We start from the raw sequence: 15,941 nt of genomic DNA on the forward strand, positions 1-15,941 counted from the left end.
TTGAGGCACAGGCCCGACATTCTAAATGTTACGACACCAAGGTTTCTTATTCTAACAAATTACTAGGGATGGTCAACATTCTTTCAGGCTACTGGAATTCTGCTTCAGGCACGAGGTGCATTTACTTGGACCTAGAATCTTCATTATAAGATGGATTTCACTTTGCCTCAATAAGGCTTGGCCTCTCTTATTATCTACCTGACCACCCAGAAAGGCAAGTAACAAACTGAGGCCATCCAAACCCCACTGTCTTCTCAAACTCTTCCTCTGCAACCTTTCCTGGATAAGTCTTTCCATCTTTGCACCCAGCAGTTCATCACCTTTATTTTCAGGATATGCTAAGACTTAAAATATAGCATTGGGTGATGACATGAGACAAGTGTCAGGAAATCTAGGTTTGAGATCTGGCTTTGTTACTTGCTAATGTTATAGGTTGGGTTGGAACAAGTTCACTTAACCTTTCCCTAAGCCCTCTACAAAAATGGCTGAAACAATGTCTCCTTCCGGGAATTATCGTGGTGTCAAGTGGGGTGTCTGTGAAGGGTCCTGATGTAGCCCCTGCATGTAGCTAACTGCCCCTGTCTCACAAAACTTTAAAATAGCCTAGATCCAGCCAGCAGTGATGGTTCTTGCCCACAACCCTAGCATTCAAAAGGCAGAGGCAAGAGGATTGAGAGTTTGAGGCCAGTCTGAGCTATGTAGCACGTTGTGGGCGACTACAGGATGAAACCCTGTCTTAAATAACTAAAACTATGGGCTTGGGAGATGGCTCAGTAGTTAAAAGAACATGCTTTCAAAGCCTGCTGGCCCAGGTTCAATTCTCCCAAACCCACATAAAGCCAGAAATACAAAGTGGCCTATACAGCTGGAGTTTATTTGCAGTGATAAGAGGCCCTGATGCATGCTCAATCTCTCTCTCTCTCTCTCAAATTAATAAATATTTTTAAAAACATCCCAGATGCAAAGAAAAATGGAATCACAGCATTCAACACCCTCCCTTCCCTGTGTGGAGGTGTCACTTGCTATAGAAATCAACAGAAAAGTACTGAATATTGAAGAACTGAAGCACAGGGTTTACGTAACCACCCAACAAGGACTCATTCACAGGAGTTATTTCCTACTAACTTGGGGGGGGGGGGGTGGTTACCAAATATACTCCACTAAAAATGATGATGAAAAGTTTGTCTTTTCAAATAAAAGGCTTTCAAAATTGAGTCATCAGTATTCATATCCTCTGCAAGGCAAGGAAATTAAAAGAAGTCATCTCTTATCAAGGCCAAATAAGTTCTCCCTGTAACAGCAGCTTGTACTAAAAATATATTTGAACACCTATTCTCTGCTATTATCCAAAATATAGCTGATGTCTCAGCACCATAAGCTGCTGCTGGCCTCTCTGGTACATGCGAAGGCTTCTAGCAGCCTCGGCACACGGCAAGCGCTGGTGCTTTGCTCTGCTGCACTGTCTCATACATACTTTCAAACCGCCCAGATCCAGCCACGTGTGGTAACACTCATGTGTAATCCCAGCACTTGAGAGGTTGAGGCAAAAGGACAATGACTTCAAGGCCAGCCTGAGACTAATAGCTAAGTAGACCTTACCTGTGTGACTCACCCCATCACCTTCTCCCTCCCCCGTTCCTTCCTCACCCCCAGTTTCTCATACTCCATTCTCTTCTTCTGCTGTCCACAAACAGCTACCTTTTAAATTCTACACAGCAAGCTGCTCTTCTCTCAACCACTCGACTCCCCATTTCTGCGAAAGGAGAAAGGAAGGTGGAGCTTTAGAGATGCGTAGGTCCAGTTCTCCCCCTCCGGACTCTGGAAGGTCCTGCATTCTGGAATCCAATAAGTCCTTGCCCTAACCACCTGATCTCCGAAAAGTTAACAAGTGGCAGTTATAAACAAGTCATTAACTGAAGCTACATGAGATTTACCTTCTCCCACTTTAATATAAATGTTTCTCGCTATCTTGAGTTCGGTGAAGGAAGTAACTGCTCCGTACTCCTTCCGGGCCCAATTGAGTAGATGCTCATTTCCATGGGGGAAGTTCCTTTCTTCTGTTTCTGCTGTCAAGGAGAAGTTTCCTGATGAAAACCGGACCTCAGAACCCTCGGACACCTGGAAAACACAGATTCGCCTGGTTAACATGACACGGCCAGAGGAAGCCAAACCAGTATTCGAGACAGTGCTTACAAAACATCGCGATGGTTAACCTCGGGTTCGTCAACCTGGTGGGATTTAAAATTTCCATGGAGGGCTGGAGAGATGGCTTAGCAGTTTAAGCGCTTGCATGTGAGACCTAGGGACCCCAGTTCGAGGCTCGAATCCCCAGTACCCACGTTAGCCAGATGCACAAGGGGCCCATGCATCTGGAGTGCATTTGCAGTGGCTGGAGGCCCTGGCATGCCCATTCCCCCTCTCTCTCTCTGCCTCTTTCTCTGTCTGTCGCTCTCAAATAAATAAATAAAATAAAAAATATACATAATCTCCATGGAAACAAATCTCTTGGAATATCTGTTTAGGATTTTCTAGATAAGATTTATATTGGGAAGACCCGACTAACTGTGGGAGGTACCATCCCATGGGCTGGGGTCTTGGGCAGTATATCAGGAGAATGCTGGTTGAGCACTGGTTGGTATTCAGCTCTTTCTACTGCCCCCCTCCCCACTGATGTGACGCCCACCTCCTACCCCTGCCATGCCATCCCCACCAGGATATACCTCCCCTCAAAAAGCAAGCCAAAAGCTAAACACTTTCCTTCCTCAAGCTGCTTCTGGCCAGGCATTATGTTCCAGCAAGGATAAAGTCAGTGGTCTAGATGTATTCATCAGAGTCGGTGTGTCCCCTCTCTGTGATACAGCAGGCAGCTACTTCAATAGCTGACTCAAGAAATAATAGCATGGGCTGGAGAAATGGCTTACGGCATTTGCCTGAGAAGCCAAAGGACCCAGGTTCGATTCCCCAGGACCCACGTAAGCCAGATGCACAAGGGGCACATGCGTCTGGAATTCGTTTGCAGTGGCTACAGACCCTGGCACGCCCATTCTTCTGTCCTTCTTCTATCTCTCTTGTTCTCTGCTTGCAAATAAATAAAAATTTAAAAATTATTTTTTAAAAGGAAATAATGCAAAATCAACTTCTCCCAGACACTCCTCTGGAGTATGTCCTTTTGAAATCTGAAAGAACTTTGCAATGAGAAACTGAACTGTTCATTGCGTGTAATCAGAACCCTTCCTACTACTTTCCGTATACCTTGGTTTATTCAAGGACAATCTTCCAACTGCTGTCAGGCTCCCATTTACACTGGTGCTGCATCTATAGACTGAACTCACCTCAAGTTGAAGATATGTGGAGAAAATACATCTGTTCTGAACACATATGGATGATTTTAGGGGATGGGCCCTTTGTCATTCCTTAAACAATACAGTGTAACAACTATTTGTACCATATTTACATTTAGGGATAATTTAAAGCATATAGGTAGATTTTTATGCAGATACTGTGCATTTTATATTTCATTTTTAAATACTTTATTTATTTGAGAGAGAAAGAGAGTCCAGGGCCTCTAGCCACTGCAAATGAACTCCAGATGCATGCACCACTTTGTACATCTGGCTTACGTAAGTACTGGGGAGTCAAACCTGGGTCCTTAGACTCCACAGGCAAGCACCTTAACTGCTAAGTCATCTCTCCAGCCCCTGTGTACTTTATATAAGGGATGCGAGCATCTATGGATTTGGGTATGGGAGTGTCCTGAAAAGAATCCCCACGAGTTTAAAGTAATGCAGAAAATGTTGTGTGCTGTGAATTTATAATAGACTGCAGGGTCAGGGAAACTGATTCTAAAGTCCTGGCAGCTGGAACCTGACTTCCTGCTCTTCCACGGCTGTAGCACCTGTCAAGAGAGCGGCCACTGCAGGAATACAAGGAGAGCCCTTTCAAGTTATATTCTCCTGCGCACTGAGATAAAAAGAATGACAGCTGGGCATGGTGGCACACGCCTTTATTCCCAATACCCCAACACTTGGGAGGCTAAGGTAGGAGGATCTATGTGAGTTTGAGGTCATCCTGGGCTAGAGCTAGACCCTACCTCAAAAAAAAAAAAAAAAAAAAAAAAGCAGCAGCAGCAGCAACAGCAGTGGAACAGCAGAGGCGCCCAGACTTCTACACATCCCCCCACTTCACAGGGGCGAGGTGAAAGTGTATAACAGCTTCTCCTGTAAAACTCTCAAATTCCAACAGGTAATGAAGTCAAGAGGCTGCTACACTTACCTAATGAAACTATGCAAGTGCCACATTATTGCTGCATGTTTTTAGATCATCACTGTCCTAGCACAGCATAGTGTATAACTAGTTAACACATCGGGGGCTGGGAAGATTGCTCAGTGGTTAAGGGTACTGGCTTTTAAAGCCTGTTGGCCCTGGGTTCAATTCCTAAGCCACCATATAAGCCAGATACAAAAAGTGGTACAAGTATTTAGTATTTGTATGCAGCAACAAGGGACCCATGCACATGCATGTGCTCATGGGGGGGGGGGGAGAAAGAGAAAGATAAATAAATAACACATACAAAGGAGGAATATCATCTTGCTCTTGAACTATAATCAAGCTTAATTACGGTGAAAATATATATGCCGCTGACATATTTGTCAAATAATCAATTTTACCAATGTCAAAGTAAAATCCCAAAATGTAGGTACTAAGGCTCACAAGTCGTGGAACTGCAAATGCCTTCCATTAAATTTTATATTATCTACTTACTTTTAACAAAAAGCAAAGCATTTATGAAGGGGTTATAAATAGCCAGGCCAAACACAAGCTGAGGTTAAGGGTTCTACTAATGGTTCTGTTATTAACAACTGAATCTTCAACCTTAACACACAAACTAGGACTTTCCCAGCGATTGAGAAGGGCACTAGCCTTTCTCTGCAATTATACAGACATACTTCTCATTTGCTCATTTTTCAGACTTGAACTTGAACTCTTGATCCTCCTGCCTCAGCTTCCCAAGTGTTAGGATTAAAGGCATGCACCATCACGTCAGGCACACATATTTTTAAATGCTGATTGCTTTACTAAATTGATCCATGATCTATACTGATGTGGGGTTTTTGGCATTTTTTATCTATCTATCTATCTATCTATCTATCTATCTATCTATCTATCTATCTATCTGCAAGCAGAGACAGAAAAAGAATAGGTATGCCAGGGCCTCTAGCCACTGTAAACAACCTATAGATGCATGCACTACTTTGTGCATCTGGCTTTACATGGGTACTGGAGAATCAAATCTGGGATATTAGGCTTTGAAGACAAACATCTGAGCCATCTCTCCAGCCCCTGATGTAGCTTCTATCTTGGCTGGAATGAATCATCTAAAGAGCTTCTAAATATCCTAAGACCTAGGCCATATCCTGGACCAGTTAGATTCTGGGGTATTCCCCAGGGAGCACCCTTTCTTAAAGCTCCCTGGGTTGTTCGGTGTACCTCCATGTTCAGGAATACCTGCCTGACTGAGCACTGTGGAAGCCACCATGAGAAAGGCAGTATTGGAGCCCAGGCTCCATGTGGGGTACCTCGGAGCCTCTCCTCCACCTGTGGTTCTTACACAAGGACGATTCTAACCTCTGAGAGATATCTGGCAATGTCTGTCACGAAATACTTTTGTCTGTCATGACCAGAGGGAGGTGACATGAGCACCTATCCAGGCCAAAGGTGTCGCTCACCATCCTATATTACCCAAATCAGCTCCCACAACAAAGAATGACCCCAAATGCCACCAGTGCAGAGCCTGAGAAGTCCTGCTGTAGACACTGGCAACTCACACCAGGGAGAGGGTAACAGAGATAAAACCAACAGTGACCAAGTGTTATTACCACCCAGACGGGACATCTGCTAGACACCCCAGCATGAACCCCCAAATATACAGCCCTTTCTATGACATAAATCAGGCTATTTAGCTGTTAAGAAATAAGAAGGTCTTTCAGGTCTATACTAGCTTGGGAAACCCAGATGTCATCATTAATTAACTGGGCACTAAAGTATGTCACAGCACCGACTATCATTGCCCACTAACTATCTATTAGGCATCCACAAAATGCTGTAAGTATGGTAATGAAAATTTCTATATGTCCTCATGCCAGTTATAAGCAAAACCAGTAAAGACAGGTTAGCTCTACCCTTGTTTTGATGTTGCACAAGTAAAAGCCCCCAAACCTCTTCCTGCCTCCACTACCCTCGCCACTTCCGGGCAACTCCTCTGGGGCACAGCCTCTCATCGGTACCAAACCTCAGACCATCTTTATCTAGCTTCCTGACATTAACCCTGGAGTAAAATTTTGTCACTGAAAAGCATTTGCACTAAAAAGGCATTTTAATGAAGCTTGTCCTTGAAAGCAGAAACATAACTCACAGTGTGCAGGCATGGATACCCAGATGTTACGCTGTTCCTCTCTCATTCACATGAGAGCCATGAATGTACAGACCTGGTTTTCTTTTAAGTATTTTTTATTTGTTTACTTGAGAGTGAGCGAGGGACAGAGAGGCACATAGAAGGACAGAGAGACTGGGCACGATGGGGCCTCAAGCCACTGCAAATGAACTCCAGGTGCCTGCGCCCCTTGTGTGTCTGGCTTACATGGGTCCTGGGAAATCAAACCAGGGTCCTTAGGCTTCACAGGCAAGCGCCTTAACAGCAAAGCTATTTCCCCCAGCCCTAGCCCTGGGTTTTAAGCATGTTCTATAATGAGTGTTTTTTCACAATGAAAGAAGGGGGAGATACACACACACACATATTTATATATGTATGTATGTATGTATGTGTGTGTGTATATATATATATACATATATGTGTATATATATATATATACACACACACATGTATATAATACATATATATGTATATATACACACACATACATACATGTATATTCATACATAGATATGTATGAACACACATACACACACACACAATATCATACCTATACATTCCAAAGGCAAGAACACAGGCTGTGCAAATAGAAGAAATCAGGAGTGATTATGAGATGTAGCCTGAACTAATTAAAAAGCCACATGGTGAGGAGGCTGAGGCCTGGGGAAAGGCTGACTCCCGCAGGCCCTTCCCTTCCCTCCACGCACCATCAACCTTGCCCCAGAGCCCTCTCTCCAGGCAGCAGCTGTAAGGTTCATAAACTCAGGGCTAAAGAATTTGGAAACCGAGTTAGCACCGCTCCTCAGGCACATTCCAATAAGAAGAAAGAGAAGCTGCCAGGGGTGTGAGGTGGCCCTGACTGCAGGTCAGTGGAAATTTCCTGCTTTGGCAAGCAGTTAGCCCACTTTTCCCAACCGCTAGCTCTCTGGGCTCTAGAAAGGGCTCTCCCAGCCTCAAGGGAGTTTCAGAAGTTATCGTTCAGATGTGACTGCCATTTGATCCCAGGTGAGGATTCTGATTTCCACAGCAGAGAAGAAGAAACTTCAGAGAGGCTAATGGCCTCCCCAAGGCCAGAGAGGCTGCACTGCACCCAAGCAAGGCCAGAACATGAGGCTTGCGACTTCTACTCGCAGTGGGGGCTCTGCTCAAAACCCTTCCAGAGAGATCTCCTCATTAGCCCCCAGGACATAGGATTTCTGTTGATTCATTCTATTCATAGATTTCCCCTTCTCTTAACTGGCCCAAGTCACACCTACTGGCTCAGAGAATTCCTTCCTCATTCTTCCATGAGACAAGCCTTCAAATATTTGAGGGTACCACTAGACCTCGCTGACGTCTTCACACTTCAGGGCAACATTTCCAGCTTCCTCACCTCCTCCCCAGACACCAGCATAGTCTCTTAACATAGCAAGATCCAGGGATTCCAGTGTTTAGATAAATGTGCTGTGTGTATGGGGGGGGGGTGGGGGAGGGATTACTTCTGGGTACCAACTTGCCCAAGTGTTTAGTCAAACATCCTTCTGGGTGGTTTTTTTTTTTTCCTGGTGGAGGGGAAGATGTTTTTAGTTAAGATTCACATTTAAATCACTGGCCTAGGGAAGTAGAGCCCCCTCTTTATAGTGTGGGCCTCACTCAACTATTGGCAGACCTACAGTGAGCAGAAGGCTGACCTTCCCTGAGCAAGAGAGAATTCCCCGGCCTGATGGCTTCTGTACGGGGACATCAGCCATTTCTGGCTCAACAGCAGTTTGCTGGCCTTCACACTCGAACTGAGGCATGGGCTCTGTAGATTTGGGGATTCTAGCTTCCTTAACTGTATGAGCTGACTCCTATAATTAATCCCTTTGTGTCTGTGGACACGGTGTGAGGTCAAGATCACATTACATCAATTGAATATTGCTATGATCTCACATCCATCCATTTATGATACACACACACACACACACACACACACACACACACACACACTCAACAAATACTCTGACTGCCCATCACCCGACTAAGTGTGAGTAACATACTAGAGAGTGTGACAGACAGCATTCCCCATCTTTGCAGAGGTTATGGCCTAGGAAGGGAGTCAAGAGGTGCAAATCAAGGGAGTGTCCTATATAACATGGTAGTGAGTGATAGAATAATGAATCAAGAGAAGAAGAAAGAGGTACTCTGCTGTAGGAAGGACTGAAGGAAATGAGAAAGTAGGCCAAGCTGTTTTCAGAGAAGGAACATTCGCAGTTGAGACAGTGGAGTGAGTGCGGTATGGCGAAGGAAGACAGGAAGCTAGTGAGCAGAGGGGAAAAGGTCCCAGAGGAGACCTCTGGGTGCACAGCACCTCGGAGAGCACTGGAAGGTCTATGGTGTTTAGTCTGGATGAGCACCCACCACTGCAGGTTCACTGAAACAGCTACCAAGTGTTTTAACAGATCCTTCCGGGCTATGTTAAGTCTAAACGGAAGGGCTGAGGAGCGGAGGCCATCAGCAGACTTCGGGGATCATCCAGATGTCTTTGTGCTGCTCTAGCAACATGCCTGGCACTGGGTAACTTATAAACCACAGACATGTATTTTTCACAGTTCCGAAGGTTGGAAGTTCAAACGTAAGGCCCTGACCACTTCACTGTAACGAGGATCGCTTTCTCTTCGTGAGATGACACCTCGGCGTGTCTTCACGTGGCAGAAGGTTAAAGAGCAAAAGGTCTGAAAGCTGTGTGAAGCCTCTTCTAGAAGGGCCTTAATCTCAATCCCACCTCCTAAATTCCCTCCCTCTTTTAAAAGAATTTTACTTTCATTTTTTTTATTTGAAAGAGAGAGATAGGGAGGCAGAAGAGAGAGAGAGAGAGAGAGAGAGAGAGAGAGAGAGAGAGAGAGAGAGAGAGAGAGAGAGAGAATGGGCGTACCAGTGCAAATGAACTCTAGATGCATGTGTCTCTGGCTTACGTGGGTTCTGGGGAGCCAGACCTGGGTCCTTGGGCTTCACAGGCAAAAACCTTAACCACTAAGCCATCTCTCCAGCTCAATTCCCTCCTTCTTAACTATTGATTAGGTTCTACATTAAGTTTGGAGAGGATATGATCCTCTCTAAATCACAGCACCTGGGCAAGCAGCAAGTACCAGCAGCTTCCACCAGGGATGTGTGTCAGCGCAAAGGCACACATGGGTCTGTCTTCATTTTCTCATGCAAGGCTCATCCCCCGCTCCCTCATGCCAGTGACTCTTTCAACGTAAGTACAAAGTCATACTTTTCTCCAGTCTTGAGTTTCAAGTCTGAAAGTATATGGAAAAATCCCTACTCAGTTAGCTATAAACAGATAAATTTCTAATGCATGCCTTTTGTATTTTCATCTATATCACTAGGAGGTTGAAAAGGCTAATGTCTCTGTCACAGATGCTCTAGATGTTCCTGCAAGGACTCAGGCAGTTTAGTCAACTGCAAAGTGGGCCTACACAGCTGTTTTCACTTTTGTAAGGGCATCATGCTAGACCCTTCCAAGGGCATGCAACAAATATGCCACGCCTACATCATCCCTTGACTCTCCAGTCAACATTCTGGGCTCTGCTTTCTTTCTCCTGCATGGTGAAGATGTCTGGCTTGGGTTAAAGTTTGTGAAGGAACATAGTCTACAAAGAGCAGAGCAAAACATGTAATAAATAGAGGAAGAATGATTTTTTCAACATGAAAATTAGTACTGCAGGGGAAATAACTGTATGAGTATATAGAGAAAAAAACTGTTTTTTTCTATATATTGTACCATTTCAACAGTTTCTGACAATAATGGTGGTGGGTATTTTTCTCACATCAACTAATTCTTCAGTTTATGAGACACCTGCTGCAGCTTGGGCCATGTCATTCCATTGAACTATGACAGTTTCTCATCAGAAATCATATCACATCTCACAGGCTAAGGGCTCAGGACCACCAAGCTGATCCCACTTCAGGCAGCAATGACAAGTCTGGTGCTTCTGATTGACAAGTAATAAGCCAGAGGTTTGGGGGTTTATTTATTTGCTGCAGTGGTTGACAGAACTCCCAGAAACACTGTACTTACATTTATCTGTTTATTAAAATGGATACTTCCAAATAGAAGAGATGATTGTGGCCAGGGTGGGAGGATGGGGAGGAGCACCCATGCTGTTGCAAGAACTCCTCCTCCTCAGGACTCCATCTCCACAGGACCAACAACCAGGAATTTCTTCAAACCCCATCTCGTCATTTGGGGGTCTTGTGGATGCTCCTTCAAGTGGGCAGGATTGAATCAAATTGCTGGCCAATGGTAATGAGGTCAAACTCCAGCTCCAATCCCCTCCCCAGATACGGGAGAGTTGGCTAGTAAGTCCGACCTCTTAATCCAATGATAGGTTCCCCTGGAAACCATGCTCCAACCTGAGGACATCTAGGAGACCCCAACCAATCAGTCATCTCATTAGTATAGAAAAAGACATCGCTTTGGAGATGCCAAGGATTTGAGGAGATGTGTGCCAGGCATGGGGTGGGGGGAGGGCCAAGACTAAGTATGTATTTCTTATTATATCACAAGTGAGTGTGGAAATGCTTTAAAAAGAATCAAAGGTTAAGAACAAGGCTGTTATATTTGGATAAAATAGCAGAAATTTCCCAAGGCTATTTATGCCATCACCCATCCTCCACCTTGGCTTTGGGTCCTTACCATGCTAGTACTCCATTTCTGGTCTATCTGTCTCAAAATAAATAAAACAAAATGCTGTTACAGTAACCAGTCCTGTTCCTCAATCCCCCTCCCATACTGTCACCTGGAAAAATCTTCCTAAAATATACACACATGATGATATAGAAGAAAACTAGTGAAGAACCTTAATGTGACACATGGCCAGGAGGCGGGAGGAGTCTCTGCCTGTCCACTTTCCACAGAGCCAGTACTTGTCATAAGGGAAGAGATCACAGCTGAACATATCACATAGCTATACCATCCAGATCTTCTTACATTTTGCCTAGACCACTGCTCCGTGCCTCACCTACCTGGCCAATGGTTTCTGGTCCACCTACAAGAGTCCCTCCTCTGTGACACCTCCCAGGCTGCCTGACCTCCTCCAGTCTGCTCTGTCTTTCACTTGAAGTCCTGAAGTATACCAAACATGCCTGCCACCTTCACTTGACTAAGAACAATACCTGAGGGCCAAGAAAACACTGTGTCCATTCTGAAAATCTCTTCACCTGGTACAGCACCAGCCACGAAGCAGGACTTGATAATTGCTTGCTGAATAAGAGCACACTGGTGCCGCTTGCAGGAAAGACCACACCATACCTTCTTGATTCCCCTTACCCGAACTCCTTGCTTCCCTAACTGCCCAGGGAATGTGCTTTCAGCCAGGATTTAACACTAAGGATTTGCTTATTCGCCTAATAACTCTAGCTAAAAACCAATTATGAAAGTATACTTAGTGGTTTTGTGCCCCCCCCCCCCACAGTGCCCTGAACTTTCCTCCTCTTTGCTAATTAAAACCCAACTATGTGACATTCCCTGACATGACAAATGTCTTCCTGTGGGAATAAACAGAACGCTGAGCTCCAAGAACCTTGACTCGTAGCAAGGGTCTACTGAGGGGCAACCATGAGGCATTTCACGGTCCAGCAAATTCTAGGATGCTGAGGTGCACCTGAGACCCCTCCTAACGGCCCTGTCTGAGCCACACGTGGCATTTGCATTTGAAATGCTGGTTGTGCTACCAGACTTTTTTAAAGAGCAAAACATTATTCCATCTGCCAGCTCTGGGAGTTTTATGACAAGAACTTACGGTTAGGCGATGAGAGCCAAGTTTTATTATTTTTTCTGGATTAGATTCAACTTCATCCAAAAGTGGACAAAAAAAAAAAGTAACAGAGGCATCCAGCCCTTTTGTTTCCACACCTGTGTTTGGGTTTTAACTCTTCAAGGTCTAAGTGGGTTCACAGAATCCTCTAGGATGATCTCATGCCCACGTGAAGGGACAGAGTCCTCACGTGTGGGTCCCGCTCCTTCATTTTAGTGTTTCTCTCGGCAGGTCAGCTGACACCCAGGCCTGCTAGCCACATTGCGGTTTCTCTCTGGGTCTCACCCAAGTTAGTGTGGTCTTCAGTGAGGAGGGAGAGGGGACCTTTGATGTGGACAGTGCCATGCCTGCCCAGGGGTCTCCTCCACTTCTGGGCCTCGTCTCCTGCCTCCTTGAGCGCCACTCCAAAATGAATGCTTCCCGATGAACTGTCCTCCTGAAAACTCAGGCCACACCAGATCACGGGTGATGAGCACGTCTCATCTTCATGTCCTCTCGTGTTCTCCTCACGATGGGGCCTGCTTGAGATCGACAGCTTATCCCTTCACCTTTCTCTGCATCTCGTTTCTATAATCCCCATCACTTTCTAAAATATCACATGATTTACTTATTATGTATTATACTCACTACCAATCTCCTTCCGAAAAGAACACAAGGTCCTTAAGAGGCCAGAGTCGTCGTCCACGTTGTGCAGGGGCCTCGCACCAGGACCGGGACAGTGATGAGAACAAACAAGGCGCTTTAATAAAATGAATCTTGAAGCCCCAGAGTCAGGCAGCACCCAGCTAAAGTTCTCTACTGAGGAGGAGTCCAAGGCCAGATTTAGGAATAGCAGAGAAATGGGAATGACTGTCACAATGAACTGTGTCTGCCAGGGACTTGGGAAAGCTACATTTGCTGTCACAGGCCACATGTCATCCATAAGCACCTGAAATGTTGCTCGGTAAGTTAAGTTGGGTCTTAAATATAAAATACATACCAGAGTTTGAAGACTGAGTACAAGGGAAAAAAATGAAAATAGCTTCTTAAATTTTATGTTAAATAATATTATTTTGGACATATTGACTAAAATTTATTTACTTATTTATTTATTGCTGAGATGAAGACTTGCTATGCCATTCAGGCTAATCTCAGATTTGTGGGCCAAGTGATACTCCTACCTTAACCCCCCCTTCTCACTCCTTTTTTTTTTTTTTTTTTGAGGTAGGGTTTCACTCTAGCCCATGCTGACCTAGAACTTACTCTACAGCCCCAGGCTGGCCTCAAATTCACAGCGATCCTCCTAACTGCCTCTTGATTGTTGGGATTAAAGGCATGCATATTCACACCCAGCTTAGCCTCTCTTTTAAAAAGTATTTTATTTTTTTAGTTGAGACAGAGAGAACTGGGTATGGTGGTGCACAGTTGGAATCACAGCACTAGAGAGGCTAAGGTGGGAGCATTACCATGAGTTTGAGGCCAGCCTGGGCTGCAGAGCGAGTTCCAGGTCAGCAGGGGCTAGAACGAGACCCTTCCTTAAAAAAAAAAAAAAAAGGAGGGCTGGAGAGATGGCTTAGCGGTTAAGCGCTTGCCTGTGAAGCCTAAGGACCCCGGTTCGAGGCTCGGTTCCCCAGGTCCCACGTTAGCCAGATGCACAAGGGGGCGCACGCGTCTGGAGTTCGTTTGCAGAGGCTGAAAGCCCTGGCGCGCCCATTCTCTCTCTCTCCCTCTGTCTTTCTCTCTGTGTCTGTCGCTCTCAAATAAATAAAAAAAATTTAAAATAAAAAAAAAAGAAAGAAACAAAAGTATAGAGAATGATTGAGGAAGACAACTGATGTCAACCTCCCATCTTCACATGCAGATGTACACACATACATATGTGCACCCCCTGCACATGTGGTAACACACATATGCACATACATACATGCAAAAATAAGTGAGTAAATAAATAATTAAATAAATTAAATTCAGATTCTAGGGTAGTACAGAATGGGAACCTACGATTCATTATTTTATAGCCCATGACTTCAATGTAATGCTGCTCTAGACCAAAGATATAAATATTATTTATTTACTATTTATTTATTTTTGTGTTCCTGCGGATTGAACCAAGGGTCTTATGTCTGCTAGACAAAGCACTCTACCGCTGAGCTCCAGTCTCTAGAGAATCTTTATAAAGCCTGAAGGAGTGGCTTGAGAGGTGGCTCAGCAGTTAAAGGTGCTTGCTTGCAAAGCCTGACAGCCCAGGTTTGGTTTCCCAGTACCCAATACCAAGTAAGCCAGATGCATAAAGTGGTGCATATATCTGGAGTTTGTTTACAGTGGCTAGAAGCCCTGGTGTACCTATTCCATTCTCTCTCTCTCTTCTTGCAAATACATAAATAAAATATTTAAACAACAATTTTTTTTAAAAAAAAAAAAAGCTTGAAGGGAGCTAGAGAGGTGGCTTAGTGGTTAAGCGCTTGCCTGTGAAGCCTAAGGACCTCAGTTCGAGGCTTGATTCCCTAGGACCTATGTAAGCCAGATGCATACGGTGGTACATGCATCTGGAGTTTATTTGCAATGGCTGGAGGCCTCTGGCGCACTCATTCTCTCTCTCTGCCTCCCTCTTTCTCTATCTGTTGCTCTCAAATAAATAAATAAAAATAAAATGAAAAAACTTGAAGGAGATTGTACAGAGAATTAGTAAGAATCTCCTCCCTTATACTGGGTCAAAAAACAAAAAAGACAGGAGCTCTCCAACAGTAAGGAAAAGTCCTGTAAAAATCTCAGAGCAGTTCCAGGAATGAACACACACACACACACACACACACACACACACACACACACACACACACAATCACTCAGCTGTGGTCAATGTGGAACATGAGTTATCAGTTGAGTGAGTGCCTATTATTCGGGTTTCAGGCCCTTGGGGCTGCTTCAACCTATAACCCATCTGCCTGGCATTGGCACTTGCAGAAATTCAACACTTGCACAATGCTGGTCAGCTCCTTGCCGTTCTGTTCTGCCCCACACCCAACTGTTACTCTGGCAATTTTCTTTTCCTAACTGCTTTATAAGCAAATCTCTTTCAGGAGTTGCCTGCTCAGGAAAATAGGAAGAGTCAAACAAGGAAAAAAGTTAAAGCAAACAAAAGCACACTGCTATTTTAGAAACACCTGTCATGCTGAGAACCTGCCTCCTCTGTAAAGGAGATTGGGCATTTCGCAAAACAACAGATTTATGTTTAAGTAAGATCTGGAGCTTGCCCTAGGATGCCTAACAGCCCCACCCAGAAAGGCATTAAGGAGCTTAGGCATGATGACTTTTATGTGCACAAAGTCCAACAAAAATAAATGTATTGGAATAGCACTAAAATATTTACCTTCCCAATGAGTGTGGAATCCTGCATTCTGAAAGATGAAAATCACATTTGTTCTACCAATTCCTGGGAGCACTGTACTTGCCTGTTTCCTGCAAAGCCCTGTGATGAGAAATGCGATCTGAAACATGTTTTCTATTAACATATGTCATGACTCAGTGTTGTGATTTTTTTTAACAAAGATTTATTTTAAAGAAATAATAACTTCCATACCCATGGACCTACATTCATAATTTGCAAAACTACATATTCATGAGCCGTATGATTATAGTATTTGCCAATCATGCATTTAGGAAACACAAATCCATGTAACTGTTTTTAAATGCTTTTTATTCTGTAACCCAAAGCAGATTACTTTCCTATAAAGTGACTTAGAACATACTTGACT

At 44.3% G+C, this 15,941-nt stretch overlaps 1 protein-coding gene across 1 annotated transcript in view; it reads right to left on the bottom strand.

Annotated features, from left to right (window-relative positions):
- Tgfbr3 (transforming growth factor beta receptor 3) overlaps positions 1 to 15,941 on the bottom strand; it is a 226,714-nt gene that overhangs the window by 55,480 nt on the left and 155,293 nt on the right. The window contains exon 5 of the mRNA XM_045138245.1: positions 1,935 to 2,118. Coding sequence (XP_044994180.1) covers positions 1,935 to 2,118 — 184 coding nt within the window. The remainder of the gene's footprint in view (positions 1 to 1,934; positions 2,119 to 15,941) is intronic.

The sequence above is a fragment of the Jaculus jaculus genome, chromosome 19 (genome assembly GCF_020740685.1).
Source record: "Jaculus jaculus isolate mJacJac1 chromosome 19, mJacJac1.mat.Y.cur, whole genome shotgun sequence".
Taxonomy (NCBI): Eukaryota; Metazoa; Chordata; class Mammalia; order Rodentia; family Dipodidae; genus Jaculus; species Jaculus jaculus.